We start from the raw sequence: 20,628 nt of genomic DNA on the forward strand, positions 1-20,628 counted from the left end.
CTAATGTTATCTTTAGAGCTTTGTAAACAATTCCCAATCACGCGAATTATATTACCTATTAATCAATAAATAATTGAGTATTGAGTATTGAGTAATCCGTACCTAACCATTTACTAAAACATTATGACAACGTATATACCTAATAGGTAGGATTGTAGAAATGCCTACATAATATGACCATTTTTATGTCTAGTATCTTCTTCGAAACCGATGTAATATGGGCCTACATATACTTGGTAGCTACGCAGGTATCTGGTTTTAACCTATATCTTCAAACACCTTTAAATCTTGTTATAACGTTAATATTATATGGACTTATAGACTGAATGCAAAAGGTAAAAATCTAAAGTCTGTCAGTCACATAACATTATTTTGTTTCGAACAGTATCTAGATTTTTGTTTTAGATGTTACTTTTAATATAACTAGATGCAGCGAATTATTGCAATTAGATAAAAGGAAAGTGGACCCTTTTTTACATTAAACAAAAAAGCGACTCCTGTTTATAGTTTTTCGTCGGTCATAACAAGCAAATCTTAAATATAGGGAATTTTATATTAACGTCACTTTCCCGTAAACTATTAATTATAATTATCATTATTTTGAAGTAACAATTGGTAGAATCATATCTACTTAATTGTATGAACTATCTGATATAAATCTCCTTACATAACATAAACGAATGCTAATAATAGCGTTCTGATCTCAGTTAACATAGGAAACGTCTATGAACGCTTTACCTCTGAGGCTTACCCGTCTATTTCAGGCTATCGCTGCCGATACGAACGCAATAAAGCCGCGTACGCACGGTCAACCGGGGCTCGCCTGCCGCAGCCGCCCCCCGTCGTCTCTCGTTAAGCCAATGCACAAATCTAATGGATTTTTTATGTTGACCGAAAGCGTACCGATATGCATAAAATGGAAAATGCACCTTGCCAAAAAGATTTTACTCGTTGTTATAAATCAGTTTTATTTTTGAACTGACCATTTTAGAGTATTACACATTATTGATTTTTAAATAAATTAGTTTGAGTGTTTGTCCAGAATCCATTTTAGATAACGTCTTATTTCAACCCTTTATTTGTTGTATGATCTTTATTTAGTTCTTAGGTTTTTGTATTAGGTATTAAATTGACATATCTGCCATTTTTTTATTCGACTCGTGACTTACTTTTGTACGGATAAGGTAAGTTTTAAGTTCACGGCTCAAAATAGGTTCTTAGGGAACATAATGTTTTTACTGATACTTCAGAGGTAAAATAAAACAAAACAGACCTTACGCGACCTTCATAGACTAGGAAGCATAGACTATCCTGATTTTCATGTTAAGAAGATGCCGTAATTTCATAAAAACATAGCCAGATGTTCGGAGGGCATGGGTGTGCAGTGTACACGAGACAGGCTGAGATATATGTATCTGTACGTGAATGCGAGCCGTGTACTCTCATTAAAACTTTCCTCAGGCTGGGCTTGCACGTGTTTTTAATTTTTATCGAGAGCACTCGTCGTTAGCGGGCGCGGGGTTCGCTCTGCGGCGTTCGGTGCTTTGATTGCGGTAATGACGTCTCTCCGACTCCGTCCTCGCCACTTGTCTCTCCTCACTATCTTCAAATGATTATTGCTTTACAAATTAATGATGTCCATATTTTACCAAAGTAATTTTATAGGGTTCCGTACCTAAAGGGTAACAACTGTACCTTATTACTGAGGAACCTCTGTCTGTCCGTCCGTTTGTCACCAGGCTGCATCTCAAGAAAGGTGAAATCTATACAGTTGTAATTTTTACAGATGATGTTTTTCTGTTGTCGTGTAGCAAGAAATACTAATATAATATAAAACAAATAATTAATATTAAAATATATTAAAGACGATGATTGTTACGGTCATAAAACTGTTGGATGACAATTAAATTGATTTGAGCGGATCAGTACTGAACCCTCAGTGCAGCGAGTCTGACTTGCTTTTGAACGTTTTTTAACTATCAAAGCTTTATTAAATGTTTCTTTACATATATTTTTTCAGTTTGCTTTTAACCCAAATTAAATAGATTCATATTTATTTAAAAGCCAGTGTAAATAAGATTTTAAAATGCGGCTAAATTATGCCTATGTTGTATCTAGATAGCAGTTTACTGGTAGTAGATAGGAAGTATTGACCTTAATTTAACAATTAGGCGCTGAAAGCTGCCGTGTGCTGACGTTTATTGTCAGAGGGTGCAGGGGTCGGAAGACAATCGAATTGCTCTTTCTCGGTTGGTCCGCGTCGTCTAGAGGCCCAGCAGTACGAATTTATTGGTTCAACTTGGTAGCTCTACAACATTGTAACATTAATATTCGGAATATATCTCTGTCTTTGTTGCAATGGGTATTTGTGTGTGGTATTATTTTTTAAACTATCGTCAATTTGCAGTGAGCTAGTATGGTGATGAATGCTCACATCCTTCTAATGGTCAAAGGCTGGTATTATTAGGTACCTATATAGTTTTAAATATTTTTTCACAATGGAGACAGATTTACGTTCCTGTTTGTGGTCATTCATAAAATTTGATATCACGTATTTCAATAATTCGCGGAATGTGTTTCATTAACAAGGTAAGTTATTAGGGGCGCTGTTGACGCGTGCACACGACGAGCTCTTATCTCAGCTGGGCGCTCGGCGCTCAAACTTCGGTGCGCCACGCTCGTGAGCGCGCCTCTACGAGTAGTATGCGAAAGTTTACTTGTTACCCCGAGTCAGCAATAGTCAGACGAGTTTACATACAATAGAAATATTGTAAAAAGTTTCCTACCAAAACTAGTCAACAGTTTTGCCAGGACGTATATCTGAATTTTACGAGAGAACGTTTTTGGAAATGTGTTTGGCATATCGAATAGTCTAAAATGTTACGATAAGTCAAAGACCTAGTATATTTACGCTACGGTGCGCTAAGTAATTTGCGTTTTAAGTTTGGAACTCTTGTTTGTGTGCCCAAAAGTTTGTCTATTCCTGATTTACGAGTTAGTTTGCTCTATATCAATTGAAATCGTTCGAGAGACGGTTAGGGAAAAACTTATAATTGCTAAAGTTAAAATATCAGAATACGGTGAGGTATCGGTCAATGAATAGCTATTACAATTATTAATTACTTATCTAAAGTTTTATGAAGAAAAGGTGACAATTCAAAACTATTTATTATTAGTAAATAGATTCCAAAATTGGTTTAAAACATTCTACAATCTACTGGACGAAACTTTAAAAAAAAAAAAAATCAGAATAGACTAATGGGATCAATAAGATCCTGCACGGTCACCGGAACACGTTACAGCAGTTGACACTGTTTTAACAAAATTCCCCGGAATGAAAGGCCATTGTATTGAATTGTCGGAATGCGCATGCACAGCTAACGAATGCACAGATGCATGATGCAGCCGACGGGGAAGCAACAAATCCTCTTAGGCACGGTCACTGGCGACGCCTATCGGCCCAGTTGCCGACGCAAACAACTCTAATGGATTTTTCATGTCGATTGAACACGGCATAGGTATAAATGCGTGGAAGAGAATCGAATATTGGGAAAACGTTGTTCCACAGACTATGGATCAGCTACTCGTTACACAGACTCTAGATATTATATGTGACGGGTCCATACTAACAGAATAATTATTAAAGTAGTAACGTAAACCATATTTTGATACCTGAAACCTATTCAGTCGAAGTTTCTGATTACTTATAACTATCAAAGCAAAAACAATTTATGTTCGATGACCTCGCATTACAAGTTAAGCGGTAACTACACAAGCTGTTTTGAAACCATTAATAATCATTAGACTGATATCGCCAGGCCGCCTTACCGGCGAACATTGCAAATTATGACATTCATTTTATAATTATTATTGTGCAGAGTACAATGGACGAGGGTGAACAGAAACACGTAAGCTCTATTCATTGTTCACGGCGAAAACAATGAAAGATTGTTACAAAGTTGGAAAATGACTCGAGGAAAGCTGTCACTCTTGGTTGGTTCAAACTGAATTATCGTTGTTACCCGTTCGGAAACTATTATCACGATGGGGCTAATTGGTACCGTGCATAATAGTGCCACGTCTTTGTCGAAATTTTAAGCATGTAACTTGAATCTTTTTGAAACCTCTTGCGATGGAGATTAATTTCTTTAGTGTGGGGATTGTTTCTTATCAAAAAATGGATAAATAAATTTTGAAAGATTGCAAACAAGTTTTAAGTAAAATTTTTAAGTACGTTTGTATTAAGGTATTTTTTCATCATCATCAGAGTAACTTTAAGTTCATACCATATGTGCATGAAAATAAAATGTTGTCATGCTGATATACTTAATAAGTAGCTGGAGATGTATACAGGTGTTCAAGGAGAACAACTGCGTGTTAACTAATATATGGCTGTAGCCTATTATTATTATTTGATAACTAGTCAATGAGTTGTGGCACGGTTGCCACTAACATGTTATTAATTACATCTGTTATTCAATCATTATCAGAATATATTCTCCACGAGCCAATGTTATCGGGTTCTGTGTATGTGCTAGTATTTTATTAAAGTGCTAAAATGGTAGTCGCTTTTGCATTATATGTGTTGTAGACATGTTTTTAATTATTTGGGAAATTAACTATCAGGGCCAAATTAATGTTCCAAATGCAAAAAAGGTAATTGTTTATTAATTTCATGACAGAAAAAATATGAGGATGCTAATTAACCATTAATCCAGTTTACCATGAGAGTTAAACGATGAGTTAACCAAGCTCATGTGGGTACTCATTGCTTTAACTGGCGCTTAAAAGTTCTATCTTTTATGATTATACTGCGAGCTTTTTGGAGACATGAACTACTGGAATTGTTGTTGACATTAATATGTGCGAATGTTTAATAGTAAGTACCTTGGAGTTGGAAGGTGGCTGAAAGATTTTTCATTGTAATTATAGCAATTTTTCTATTAAATTAAAAATGTGTTTGCTAAAAATATACACCACGCTCGAAAAAAATACTTTAGCCAATAAGTTTACTATATTAAAGAAAGTTTGTTTGATAGTTACAGCTCTTCAGGCTGAATAGAATACCTAATAAGTTATCTTAAGGCTGAGTTGCAACGTGTATTTAGCTAGTTGCTTACTCATTCATGGTAGGAAAAGTTTCCGCCTCATGATTACCGCTTGTACTGCAGCGTAACACCTCTAACGCGTTAATTGCTGGCTTTGGATAACTACCGCCTTAACCGTGTGATTTAGTTGGGGTGGAGTTCGCGGTAATATAAGACAAGTTAGTTGCGCCGGGAGTCCAGTGGCGTGAAGGCAGCGGCCGCCATGTTCACGGGGACGCTGCCCTTCTTACTCATATTGGTCGCTTATGCTAATGGCGGCAAAGACAAGCCGGTAAGCTGCCTTAATCTTAATAACCTTAATGTTCAACTATAGTTTTAAATGTAGGTATATAGTTATGATACGTTCTGCTTTATTCAATTAAGGTTTTAAATTTCATTATGGGCTTAATTTCTTACCACCATGTATGAATGAGTAACTCGGCATAGATTGTAATCTAATTTAAAATTTACTTGTTGGTTCCTGTCGGGAAATTTGTCCTTTGTGTAAGTTTATGAAGTGTGTGGGTTGCGGAGTCGCATCTCCCGACTGATGGATGGATGTCGGCGCACGACTCGCGACACTATTGCTCAACGTCGTCGAATAAGAATATGTAATGCATCGCGAGCGCCGCAGCCGTCCGTCGGGCCTGCGGTCCTGACTCCACGACTTACACGATCACGTTTGTTTTTATATTAGCTCTAATTACATACGTTCTGAAGAATAGATATTAAATGACGGCAAGTGATGTGGAGATTGGCATACGATTTTTTCTTGAAAATGAAAATTATCTCTTTTTTTTTACCATAGTTTTTATTAAACATGCAGTCTACCTAGTCTAGTATAGAATGTATTAACTGTATATTTTGTAAGTAATATAATCAAAAGCTAATAATATGTAACTCCACTAGGGTTTCATGAACGTATACGGTAAATCCACAAGTACAATGGAGACAGTCTCGTACCATTTAAATTAATATTTAACATTATGATACAAGTTGATGCGCATCGGGTTGGACTCGGGGGAACAGCGACTTAATATTTTCTTTGAGAATGTTATCTCATTTTTAATATTGAAACGACTTATTTCCCCCACGTTGTTCTCAAAGGTAGTCGCGTAGATCAAGAGGCCGGGGACTCTCCGCGGTCTCAGCCACTACACTTAATAATTCAAAAAATGTAATGATTTGATTTGATGTGACAAACTGTAATTACTTATTGGTTTATGTACATTTTGCTAAATGCAGTCATAAAAAAATGTTAAGTATCATTATTTTTCTTATTGGAGACATCCAATCTCTGGTTTTAAGAATAACATGTTGTTTTTTTGAGGATTTAACGGTGTTTTTCAGTTGTAACACCAAAAGTAGGTCAGTAAGCAAGAAGTATTCAATAAGCCACTATAATAACTATATTTCAATTTCAGGTGTTCAGTGACGAAATCAAAGAAATAATACAAACTGTTCACGACGAGTGTGTCAGTAAAACAGGGGTTGCCGAGGGTAAGTGTTCAAAAGAAAATTTTATTCCTCCTTTGTTCTATGTTAGCATGCGAATGACGCGGAGCAATCGGCGCGGCTAAGCTCTGAGCCTGCTACCATAGGCTTATACACGAACAGACAAGGGCACCTTACACTTTACTATTTACAACTACTTATAAAACACTTCATACTTTACTACATAATTCAAATACTTTTCAAATCTAATACCATAACTTAGTAATAATCTACGTATGCTGTACTCTATATTTTTTCCATGCGAATGTTCTGTGTTTATTCCACTAGCATTGTTTTGAAATACAATGTCTCATGTTTGCGTACATTAAAGAGTCTTTATTCTTACTTGCCCCCAGAGGATATAACGAATTGCGAAAACGGCATATTTAAGGAGGACGTGAAATTGAAGTGCTATATGTTTTGCCTGATGGAGGAAGCGAGTCTCGTGAGTTATCTGCCTTTTGTTTGTTTCTCTCTTCACCCTTGCCGTGAACACGAAATTAGATACAAACAGACATTTAATTTATTTTTAATTCAATTTGTTTGCTTTGCATTTAAACATGTACACAGATGCGGCGTTTAACGTAACTAAATACAGAATTTGTTTTAAACTATTGTTTTTTTATTTAGGTTGACGAGAATGATGTAGTGGACTATGATTTGTTGGTCAGTTTGATCCCAGATGAATACTACGACAGAACTTCTAACATGATATTTGGATGTAAACACCTCGGTAAGTTATTTTTTTTGTGTATTCGATTTTAAGATAGTGATAGGTATTTCTACAGATTTTGTAATAACATTTTATTAATATTCTCTTTAAAGATACACCGGACAAAGATAAATGTCAAAGAGCATTTGACGTGCACAAATGTTCTTACGATAAAGATCCCGCAGTAAGTAACACTGGACATAATATGTTATTTTTGGCCAAAACAGACCACTTGCAGACTCTTTTCTTCCACATCACAAGAGACAATGATTGGTTGCAGTTAATAAAAACAAAACATAATTATAAAAGCTTTACTTAAGTATTACTATCGGAGATGCTAGTTAAGACAAGATTTAATAATTCATTATTTACCGTCTCTGAGAGCTCAGTAATTGAAAAAGAAAATAATCTCATACCGAAGACAAGCCCGAGGCATGTAGCTACTGAGCTCTTTTAATATAATAATTAGATGCTTTTGCGGTGCTTTTACCTTAAATTTAAAACTGGAAGTTGAGAATTTGCAGCCTATAATTAGTACAAATTCTCTGTAAAATATTAGTCTTCTAACTTCTTTCTTATATCTGATTTTGGTGCAAATTATATTTGTCTTCCCTTTTATTTTGAATTTGTGGTAGTTCGATTTTTTATTACCTTGAAATGTCATGGCGATAAGTCCATATAATACATCGGCAGGTAATAGTAATTAATTGTGTTATTAAAAGGTTACTCGACTAATTTTCAACTTTAACTCGTCCAATTCATTTTCAGCTATACTTCTTATTCTAAGCTGTGAGCAAGCAACTGGCGAGGGATTGCGATTATAGAAATAAAGTTAACTAAGTGTATTACACTGGCCTTTTATTTTCTCTAAACTCTTTCGACAGAAATGGTAAAAGAATATTGTGCTCTAACACTAAGCCAAAATAACTTTAAGGTAGGAAGGTTCGTTAAGAACATTTGTGAAAGCAAGATGGCTTTTTCTGAAGAGTTCTAAATAGTGATATTACATCATTTAGTCTCTTTCATGCTTTTCTTGACACCACGTGTCCGTAGTTAACATTAACTCATGAAAAGATCAGTATTTTGCCTATTACATTATAGCTGAAACATAACTGAAAATATAACTGCCGCAAATATAGGTAACTGAAACTGAATTTACTTATCTATTGTTAAAAGTTTGGTTTCAGGCCTGTATTCCATATGCATTAGTTTACTACAAACGTAAATAGCAAATAAACACATACAAAGTTCATAATGTTTATGTTCCGGTTCTATTAAAAATAACGCTCATCTTTCCTTCTCCGTAGCGGAAGAAAATGTTTAGGTACTTGTAAATAAAGACGTAATTTGGCGTTAGCCGCAGGCCCCTGAGATCGTCTATTTTTTTATAAAATCTCGTTCAAATTTATTCAGATCTTGAAAGAAGTATAATGCTAAGGAATTAATTTGCTTCACGAGATATAATTTGTTCGCGGAAAAATAAATGAGTTGCAATCTTGTAAAACGTATAATTGTGATCTTTAGTGACCCACCGAAATTAAATTTAAAAGGACTTAGAATGAAAGCAGTTCTGGGTAGCGCTTGTGGCTCCTTAACCTTAATTTTATTTTTGTGAATAGCCGACTGTAATAAAGTATTACCAAAAACAAAATTAAACTGTGAATAGGGTATTACTGTAAATATAATTAGCTTTTTGATGGTTATGTTAAACGTTAATCTTATCGTGATTGTTATAATGACTTTAAACAAAAGAGTTGTAAAGAATTAACTATGCGTCTTCAAAACTTCTTTGCGCAATGGTTTCATTTTAATGCATTACAATGGTGCTGACAATGGCCACAGAAATAGAAAGTGAACTTACAAACCAACATTACAATAGGAGGGCAGGTTATTTAACAGCAAAACGTCATTTAAAAGACGGAAAAACCGAGGGTCGGAACATCTGCACATAAAGAGGCAATTTGGAGATTGCCGGGGGCGCACAACCGCCACGGAGAATTGTGCTCAAATGTATTCAAAATTAAAAAATGAAGAAAATATTGCTAGGAAATTCATTGCGGTAAAATAAACAGGAGTGGCTTGTTACTGTGGACAGCGTGGGGAGCGCGGCGGGGCGCCAGCGCGGCCGTCGCTACACAAAGACGACACTCTTCACCTTCAACCTCTACTTTTGAACTACTTGTCTACGAGGCTCAGACATTATACAACTTTTACAATACAACAACAAACAAACTCTTTGGTGACTCTTTCTGTATATAAAATCCAGGTTGTTCTAATTTTAAATGATAAAATTGATTGCACGAACTACCTGGACAGGGAGCTGAAGGCGGTCACTCGGCAAAAGCAGCGGATATCGCAATTTGGCGCTGAGCCGCAGTAATGACGGCCTAGCTTGGACGTTGCGGTCGCGTACGTGCACTGGCTACACCAAATAGCTACAATCTACTGAAATTCTACTGGACTTATTTAAAGGAATCATTCAGTGAATGTACCCCCCTATGTGTCTTCTGAACTCTAATGATGTTCGGTTAAGTGTCGTTAATGGTAGACGGCTTGACAGTAAAAAAACAATGGCCGATAATTTGGCGTTCTGTTAATTAATTACAAGAGAAAACGGTGTAATAAAATGGTAATTCTAGAATTTTTTGTCGTTCTTGAATTACAAAATTATACTTCTCCCCCGGCCTCGCTTGCGTGACAAATACATTAATTTTATAATAACATTATTTTTCGTGTATAATTTTCGTGTGATAATTTTTAATGATAACTTAAATAACAATCATCCAGAGTAGTTATGATCAAAACAACATACCGCGTAACCCTTGTAGTTCCAAAATAGAACATTTGCTACGAATTGCTACGCACACTTGCTACGACTGTACGCTACGACTAGAGTTCCGTTTCGGTGGGGACAGAGGTAGCCGATAGACTGACTAATGCGACCGTAGCCGAACGCTAGACCTACCCCAAATTATTCCGCTCCCTATTCGGAATATTAATAGGTCTGATCATAATGGCATAATGATTTGATAATCCCTAACATCGAAACAAACAATTGATTTACACACGATCCTAACTACTTACACTACGGAATAAGCTTCAAGATTTGTTGGTATATTATGAGCGTATATGTACTATGAGGTATTTTTGTAACAAGAAAGTTCTTAGTACTTTTTCTTAACAAGGGATGCATCCAAAGAATAAGTTACCGAATGCTTTAACAAATAAAAGTTAAGTATGCCTATAAATAATGTAACTAGTTGTTATGGAAACAAATTATTTTATGATGTTATCAAAAAACTAATAATTTATGTGAGTTGGGAACGTTAGTGAAACAAGCCAATTATCCAAATAAATTGAGTTAGCCTCTCTCCCTGCGTGACGCGTGGCGGCGCGGTGTGGTGCGGTGTGGCGCGGTGTGGCGCGGCGCCCCCGGCGTGGTTCGCTCAAAGGAAGAGTGTTGTGCTCCTTCGGAAAGGTGTTTGTTTCGGAGGCGCGCCGCAAAATGAATATTGATGACTTCATGGGGTCCGGAGATGATTTGCTGAAAAATTAGCTTCTTTTCATCGTTTTATTGCCCTGCATCGTTTCGGAAGCGCGCTGATGAAGACTAATATAACCTTTAATTTTGCTTCGTAACGATCAACGTAGATTTATATCGGTCATTAAAATTGTAGATGATGATAGCTTTATTAATTCTTCATTTGCGTTTAGCCTTAGTATTGTTGACAAATTTTGACGGATTATATAAATAATCAAATTTTATGCATTCCAAGAAATATTATAACAGTATTATTATGTCAGGTTTGAAAATGCGGGTAAAAGTAAAACAACGCATTGTTTCTACATTAGTTAGATATTACAGTCTTCATTTTGATTATCCATACATGCCTATAACAAAACGTCACGTCAGAAAACATAAAATGAGGAAATATTGAACCTGTCCGCAGTATATCAATATGGAATATTGTTGATTAGAGTTAGCTTAAATATGCAGTTGTGTACCGTAGCGGTCACATCATAGACGCGTGTCATCTTGGTCGGCGTGACCAGAAGATACAATTTATATGCAAATTCAGCACAAGATACAAGCCACTGATGTCAGTGGGTGCTAGACTCCCCGCCACCGTCGCCCGCTCCCGACCGGCCCGCCTTCTGTGATAGCCTTTAAAATTACTTTTGCGCTCAGAATATTCATGCTGTATTGGTAATACACATCATATTAAAATAATGTATTGAGCTGATACTACACGGTATCGACTATAAAGTATGGCTGTTATCGTTTCAAAGAAGGTGATGATTTAAGATGAAGATTTTTAAAAATTCGTGTCGAAAAGGCATTGATTTTCCAAATCTTTTTCCAAATACAAATTTATTTAACTGTTGTAACAATAATACTGTAACAAAATGAATTTACAAAGCTAATTGTTTATATTTATAAGTACCTATATAGTATAATGAAAAAAAGTAATCATCATAGCTCTATACTCGTATTTCAGCGGTATTTAATATTTATTAATAGCAGAATCCAAATTATTTGTTTTCTTTAAAGACTTCAGAAAAATGTTAAAATAAATATTGTATTAAATTTACCTTGCGGGCGAGCCTGTTGTTTCAGCCAAATTAAAAATCCGCTCGCAGGTACGTTGTTTTTTTATTTGAACGTTTCTTACGGAGATAGTTTATTTTTCTTTTGTTCAATCTTTTGTTTTTGTTAATCGTTTGTAGAACGAAGGTCAGTTTTGTGTTTATAAGGCCATGTCGCCAGTCACAGTGATTGCATCTTCATTCTGAAGTCACCCTGCGAATAATTCTGAACGGAATTAACGATACGTGAATAGAAGTCAGATGTGGCATTATGTATAATTGTTTTGCTGGTTCTTACAAATTAAGTAAAATAACGGTGCTTTAGGATAGGTTTTTTGATATCCATAGGGTCTGTAAATTGATTTTCTTCTTTTTTTATTTATTCACTTAAGTTGATTGCTTGACACTGCAGTGGGTTGTAATTTTGTTTTCAAGTTAAGTTACTTAAGTTTGATATAATTTGTTCGTAGTTATCTCTGTATATTAATTTACTTGATTCAATATTGGCTTGGTACAAAAATACATTTGAGTTTGAAAAAAGTAATTGTACTTTAATTACTCGTTAGTACAGCGATACACAAATCGAAAGTCAAAGTTGTGACCTTCTCAAAAAATACTTATACTTCATGTAACAAGGTAGTGAAATGCCTCGTCCTTACCAAAACTGTGTTCGAGTTTCTTTATTCCGTCGCACAAGCGCGTTGGCGACCGCTGGCTAAGCCAATTAGTGTCCACTTGGGTAAACACCGGCTCGTTAGCGGACTTGTGTGTTTTATTCAATTCAATTTGCCAGTTCCACCGCCACTTATTGATAGCACACACTTTTCTTTGTTCGCTCTTAATTTACTCTGCTTCGTGCTCGCAACAATGGTCAAATATTAAACGGTTGTCGTCGTTCCGCTTTTATATCGATTCCTGCGTTGATTTCTGATTGACTTCGCGTTTGGTTTACATTAGTTTTTAGGGGATGTTCCTATATAAGGTATTGTCAGTTCTATAACTTGTTTCTTTTGTCTACAAAAAGTTATCACGATTCATGAATTCTTCTTTTAGTGGGCATAATATGCTACGCCCTAAAAATGTCTATGAAATTAAAAGATTTTGTCACGGCACGAAGCTTTCCAAACAATATACCAATATTAATACATCTTAGTATTTTTTTTGCTATCTTCTCTGCCTATCCGTAAATTGATCGATTTTTAATGCAAGTGAAGTAAACAATTTTTAATCTAAGTAAACAATATATTTATGCACACACAGTAGACAAAGTACAATTTAATCAAACTAATTTCAATCAACCAACCTCATGCATTCGCCAATCCAGCTTTCAATAGAAATGAAACAAATTCCCGGTTAATTACACCCAGCTGTTTAATATGAATGTTGGTGAGGTGAGCACAACCGGCGCGGTGATCGTCACATCGCACATCGCACATCGCATCGAAGGATGTCGCGGGTCCCGCGGTAATCTAGTCCGTGACTTGCAAGTGGAATGCGTGGTTTTATTACCCTCCCGGTTTGGGAGGGCGAGGGGCGGCTCTCGTCGTTAGTACCACCGCATTGTGCCGGTTATTGCCGCCCGCGACGAACCGCTCGTACTGCTCAAACTACGCGTCTACCTTACTCGATACCCGGTTGATGATGTTTTATTAAATCATAATGTTGTAAATTAAACCCGGATTTTTTATTATCACCTTGATAGTAATTGAATAAAAGGCACTAAAAGCTTTTTCTTCTCTATCGAATATTTTTTTTACATAAGGTTAAGGTAAGCTAATATTGCCTTTCTCATGTTTAAAAAATAAGAGCTCAAGATAAAATAAAGAAAAGCAGGAAATAGTAATGAGTTTTTAAGTTTGCTGTACTTAAGTAAATTTATTTTTCAATATTTTTTTCTATCAAGTATAAATAGTTGATTAGATAGTTATAACGTTTTCGTTATCTGGCTTCTACAAAAGTGATACATTTTTCATAATTCACACTGTGGCTTAGCACACAATGGGTTACGTTCATTGAGTAGAAAATTATATGCAAAATCACGACGGAAGTCGCGACCTGACGGAAAGGTTCAGTGGGGAATAATTAATATCGAAGCTTTGTGAAGTTTTTTCATAATAACGAAGCATATTTCCCTCAAAACAGATTATCCCAATTTAATGTAACAACATTGTAGTAGGGGATTAATTTGGATCACGGCTATGCGCAATCCAAAGCCATTTTAAAAACATGGCGCGTCCATAATGATGGCTTGATGAGAGCCGCGTCAGTGCGCTGCAGCGCCCCGCGCCGCGAGCCCTTCTTGCCCCGACATACATACATTTTAACATCAAAATTTGCTAAAATAAAAATGATTTTAGCAAATTTTGACCTTGACCTCTTGACCTTCACTAAAATATTTTACATATGCAGATCAAACAAGTCATGCTGCCGTTTCGTCATCTTATAGCTACGGAACTTTGTTTTTTCCCCCTTATTAAACAATACACAAGGCAAATCCAGTTCCCTGTACCTACAAGTAGCTTTAACTTAATATTAATAGATCTTATAAGAGAGCTGTTTGCTTAGGAAGCGACTCGAGTGCATGTGTGGAAGTTGTAGGTACTTCTGGTTAACTAGATGTTAACATGTTTGCAAGTGGAAATCCGAGAGCAAACTGCGGGACACTTAGTAGTTTACTGATAGGCACACAGCGGCGACCCAACTCGTGAAGATGAAAATGTACTAACAAATGTATTTTGAGTCTGCAACACATGACAATGTATTGCATGAACGAAACACGAAGTGCTTTAGACCAACTCCCTCTTACTTCTCTCCTTCCATCGCTCTTCTAAACAACGTTACATAAACACTTGTCGTAGTCACACACTTAACTGAACCAGAAGTACATTCGTGTAAAATAAATGTTCTGTAGTATTGAGAGTGCACAAAAATCAGTATTCCCAAACAATATACATCACCAAAATTTTGTATAGTGTGATTATTAATAACTGTAAATCTGGATAAATATTACATGTGCTCGTAATAACAAGCACCTAAAACATGAACTGATAAAAACATATTATTTTAGTTTCCCCACATTTTTTTATACATACAACATGGTACAAGTTGAGCGGAGTTTTTCGAAACTTTCCTTCTTTACTTATTTTGAGGACGGTCGGAGCGAGCGTCGAACTCCCTAACTCGTGTTATTGAATTTAATGTACCCTCCCCGTACCTAGCTCTATTCAGTGTCGATAAAATCACTTGGACCTGTTAGACATTACAGTGTGTGTTGATGTCCGTGTACTCGTACGTACCTATGTGTCTACCAACTAAGTGCCTTGAATTACGCTTGCTCGAGTGAATGGAAGAAAAGTCTGTTTGCTTATTTGAAAGAGTTCCTTTTGATGTTTCGTATTTATACAACACGTAAATGACATTCCAACTAGATGAGACGGCACGTAATTTTTTTCCTTCGGTTCACCGCAAAAGGTTTCTTTAAGCTAACATTTGCATTTGGCGTCGTCTTCGTTTCGAGTGTTTGGAAGAGACGCACTTTAATCACAGAGAACAGGTGGGAAGAGCCACCGCGCAATTTTAATATTGGAATTTCTTATCAAATTCATCTTTTTTTTTGCAAATAGTACAAAAATATTTGTTTCATTCGGGCAATTTCGCAGAAGATTTGTTTTGTGTATTTCAAACGAATCCAGATTAATCTTCGTTTATCCTGCTTTATAAGAATTAGCAATTTGTCTGAGGCTTTTTGTGTTGTTTAATTGTTTCGTGGGCTTGTACCTGGTTTTTAAATATCCTCTTTCACTTGGTGATAATAGCTGAGTAATATACAAAAGATTTATTTAAATTGAAGATTAAATTTAAGTTTATTTATAAGTAAGAACAGTCTTTAGATCTACTAATTAATTTGTCAAGTAAATTATCTTTTTACTAGGTGAATAATCATTGCCATCGATATAATCTAAAGATCCGTGAATACCCACCGACAGGGTATCGAAAACTCTGAATGCTTGCACGTATTCAATTTTCTTAGCAATATTTCACTTCGACGGCATTCTTCGTTACTTTGCGAGGTCTCCACAAGAACGTCTCCAAACATATTTATCTAAAGAAACTCAATTACCCAAACCTTGATGTTGTATACAGTGAAAGTAACCTGTGATGTCATTAAAATATCCGTGAGTTGTGTTTGTTTCGTATCAATATCCGGATTAGGTCGAATCAAATTTGGTTTGTAGGATCAGGATTTATGCAACGCTCTCAATTTCCTGCGACGACAGCGGAACATCCGGCATGCACTTGCCCCCGAGCCCGCGCCCCGCACCCCGCGCCCCCGCCGGCGCCCGGCACCGCCGCAGCCGCCGCCGGCCCGAGCGTAAAATGGAGCGCGGGCATTTGCATAGCAGCACTCGAGCCGAGCGGACCGGCAAATTGTTGTCGCATCAATGACTCGATCTATACGCCATATCTATCTCTGATAACTTATTTTGTTGTATTCATAATTTTGGTAAATAAGGATAGCTGAGCACACACTGATCAGTATGTTACGCATCGAATGTGTTTTTAATTGTTTGAAACTCATGACATCACACATTACAGTCGTATGCGCCGATTTTCGTAAACCAAGGTATATTTTTCAACTTAAAGAAAAATGAAAATACCAATAAATTGTGATATTGGGATTGATTGAATCGCGGCAACTTCATATGAGAAGAAATCTTAGGACCTGTGAATTAGGTCAACCATATCCCTACTAATATAATAAATGCGAAAGTAACTCTGTCTGTCTGGCTGTCTATTAGGCTTTCACGTCTAAACCACTGAACGGATTTTAATGAAATTTGGTACAGAGATAGAGTTGACCTTGAGAAAGAACATAGGATAGAATTTATCCCGGACCTTTAAAAAGTTCTCTTAGAAACGCGATATAACCGACCTCGACGCGGGCGAAAAGCTAGTTTATTAAAACTTTCTAGAGTCACAATCTAATAGTTGATCAGAATAAATTTAAAATCCTTGGGGGAGTTCGATACATGTGTTGATTACGTACCGACTAACGTCCATTTTAATAGTAATATGAACGTGGACCATTGGTTTTGTTCTTTAACATCTTTAAAAAACTAAGGAGTCTCTCCAAACTGACAAAAGAAGCTATCATGTAACTTCTAATAAATGCGTTCTGCCCAGGAGTTTGTCATGAAATGTGGCGTCTTAGATCTGTGCAACGATAGCCGAATTAACTCTAAACAAGGACGTAGTTAGTTTCCTATCTTCCACTATCTCTGTTCTGAACTCAACTCAAAAAGTCGAAGTAAAAGCCATGGCGTTTTGGTATCTTTTTTATAATTAAAAACTATTCAAATCGGATTCAATAATAAATCAAAACATTCATGACGTATTAATTTATTTCTTCTCAATGAATGATGGAAGAGTTATTCTGTCTCGACGTATCTATGCATTAAACCTTTTGACAAAAAGTATACATATTTATTTAAATACGAAATGAGATATCATCCTGGTATATTATTAAAGTTATCCTTATTGAATATAGCACGTGCGGTAAGTCGCTATCCCTTTCAATAAACTAGTGAAAATTGTTAATACATCTCACGGCAGGTGGCTCAACCAAATGAAAAATGATATTATATGACAGTAATTGAATACATGATCAGAATGCCTGATATCACATCTCGTGTTTTGTGTATACAACTGCGTGCTTAACTAACTTTTAATTAACAGCTATCATTTCAGAATCTTAATTCAAATCGTTTTTCAATTATATTCAATATCAAAAGTGTCGCTTTAGCTATTTAAGTTTGATTTAACATTTATCCTACTTTTTATTTAGAATTAAACTATCAAGTGATAAAAAGGTACGACTCAATTTTTCAGAAGTTTTACCGCCATATTTGTGTCTGCAGCTTATGTAGAACGATTGTGCGCTTCGGAGACGTATGTATGTGGTTCGTTACTCGTCACTCGGAATCCGGCTTGAACAGTGACTGCGCTTTGGGCTCGGAATAAACAGAGGACAACCGAAAAAAGTTTTCAGGAAACTGCATGCGAACAATACAATGGTAACTTTGTATGAATTTAATATTCATATCCTAACCTACATAGTTGACAGTGGCACTCTCATATGACTACATAATCCTTTACATTTTTGCAGAACGCGAGTCACTGTTAGACACGGGGCACATTCCGGTTCGTTTAAGTTTGACATTTGTAAGTCAACTGTTTGTGCAGCCTCTCCGAGTATGTCGCACGATGACAGAATTTGCAATGAAAATTTACTGTGTCAACGTGCATTGGTATTGTGAAGTGACATCTGGCTGGAAACGGTACGTTCCGACGAACTTAATGCTATCCGAGTGTGTAGTGGATATGTCGAGTTACTGTTGTGGTTGTATTAAGCGCCGATGACATATTCCAGGAACATTGTTACGTTACTGAGCAGTCTGCATTGTAGAGGCATCTTATATGTCGAAATCGGATTGGATTGAACGAAGATTGTGTTTATGCTCAAATTAATCGGTCTAGGCATTTGTACGCATGAAGCCACCACATGTATAATCAGTTCTGTCTTTATGAACAGTTATAAATAACAAAATGTTTGAACTTTAAATAATTCGTGAAAACACCAGCTGTTAGGTTTTCATTTCTGCCTATCATCAATTTAGAGTACAACAAACCGTAATGTTTGTTGTCATAAACGCACCGAGGTAAAATTGCTACCTAAATATTTTAAATCGTAAAATCTGTTAGTCCTGGCGGAGTGACGGCGTGTTTGAGCTGCGGTCCTAAACAAATAGCAAGATTTAATGAGGCCGGAGTAGCGCGCGCGGCAGATCTCGACAGTCGCACCGCGCGTCGCCACTGCGCGGGGTGCCGCTTGATGTTGTATCCTACTTACATTGACTTCTTTGATGGGTTTTGTAGTTTTTAGTACATAGTGTGTATGTTTAAACTCCGTGTAAAATTGTTTTTCTCGTGTGGAATATATCGTAAAATTTGCGTCATAATACATCATGATGAATGAATTTCATCAATTAATACAACATTAGGTTTACCTGTACCATTTTTCTTTTTATAGATATACTAGCGGACCCGACTGATGTCCTGCATGTCATTCCAAGAAATTAAGAATCTTAATTGCTTGGAATGTCATACGTGTCCTATCTTTGATATCCTATCATGTCATATTAAGATATTAATTAAAGACAAGTAATGTAATCATATCATTAGTTTTTATTTTGAAATATTTTTTATTTTTATTTTTGAGACAAGACATCGCAGATCTGTCTCAATAGGGCTGTAAAATTAAAGAAAGAGGTTGCGGAGCAACTGTTATTATACTTGTTATTTCATTTTGATTTGTTTATTTCAGCCTACTTATACGGAAACCTCAATGTCGCAAGTCGGACTCACACTAAACCGTTTTTTGTAAGTCTAAACCACCTGAAGCGCCAAACAAATATATAAAGAAGTTAAAAAGTAGTTAATATAATTATGACGTATGTACGTCACGAAGTAAAGTAGAATTATTATATATGTTTAAACTTAGTGTTGGTGATTCGATTTGAATTGCATTTTATTTATTATTAACTGATAGCTGTGAGACGAACTGATGATAATAAATAAAACGAATGGTTGCTATTTTGTGGTACTTATTATCTATATGACTGGTAAAAGGCTTTGATGGAATAATTAATTCTATATAGGTATTAATTATAATTATTGACGATTAAAAGCACACCTGTTTTTAACCTCAGTGACAAACAATGCTTTTGATAGTTTATAATATAAAATGCTTTTCAGTTTTCAAATTATTTGTGTGAGGCTTAATAATTGTTTTATTTTAAATTATTTTGATTAAACATATGCATTGCTATTTATAGTCACCTATAGTATGATAAACAATCTCGGTATTGCATGCTGTAGATTATTATGGATCCTGGAGCAATTGCTAAAACCCAGCAAGAGCGCTTTTGGCACGAACATAACGTTTCTAAGCTTTAAGTTACATACTTACTTATCTATTGAACTTGCCTTCCCCTGAGGAGTATGACGTAGACAGAGATGTATCGAAATCCAGAACCCTGTCTTTTGGCTTCAATATAAATGCAGTAGCACTGTTTGTAAATGCTTTAAATTAAAAAAGAATAAAAATGATTATAAGTACTATTAAAACAACTATAGAGAAATATAAAATTAATTAACAAAAGTTTCCAGCAACAGTTCCACCTTACACCACTCCTCAAGTGTTCGATTTTTAAACTGGGCCAGCGGCGTTTTCTTTTCTTTGTTTTTCAATAAACGTTTTTTGTTTCATTAAAAAAAGTTGGCGTCTTTAAACAATTTTTTCATTGAAAAAGTTTAAGTGATTTTAAGATCGGATGACTGGGAATAACTTCAGTTGTTTTTTAGTTATAGACATTAATACGATATTTAATAAATATGCGTAGGTTGGTAAAATGTTCAGCATTAAACGTACCCTTTTCAGTGGTATAAATGTACTTAAGTATACATAAATATAACAACCTAAGGGCGCAGATATTTTTAACATTGGCAGATGTCAGGAATCTTAGATTGATGTCTCGCGTACTTTATTCGTAAAAATTTGGAGCTTTGTTCCTTTGAGTAACTGATGAATAAAAACAATTTTCAAAGAGATTAAGAGACACACGAAAAAAACATTTCCTACTCAAAAACCTTGCACTATACAAATGAGCTATTAAATAAAGAGGCTCT

General features: G+C 35.8%; 1 protein-coding gene across 1 annotated transcript; it reads left to right on the plus strand.

Moving 5' to 3' along the window:
- The first annotated feature begins 4,881 nt into the window (after positions 1 to 4,881).
- LOC113496648 (general odorant-binding protein 83a-like) lies at positions 4,882 to 7,676 on the plus strand. Its single transcript, XM_026875926.1, has 5 exons — positions 4,882 to 5,379; positions 6,512 to 6,587; positions 6,938 to 7,026; positions 7,212 to 7,314; positions 7,407 to 7,676. Exons 1-5 carry the CDS (start codon positions 5,311 to 5,313, stop codon positions 7,610 to 7,612), a joined length of 543 nt encoding a protein of 180 aa, XP_026731727.1. The 5' UTR covers positions 4,882 to 5,310; the 3' UTR covers positions 7,613 to 7,676.
- Positions 7,677 to 20,628: the final 12,952 nt, after the last annotated feature.

This window comes from Trichoplusia ni, chromosome 8 (assembly GCF_003590095.1).
Source record: "Trichoplusia ni isolate ovarian cell line Hi5 chromosome 8, tn1, whole genome shotgun sequence".
Lineage (NCBI taxonomy): Eukaryota > Metazoa > Arthropoda > Insecta > Lepidoptera > Noctuidae > Trichoplusia > Trichoplusia ni.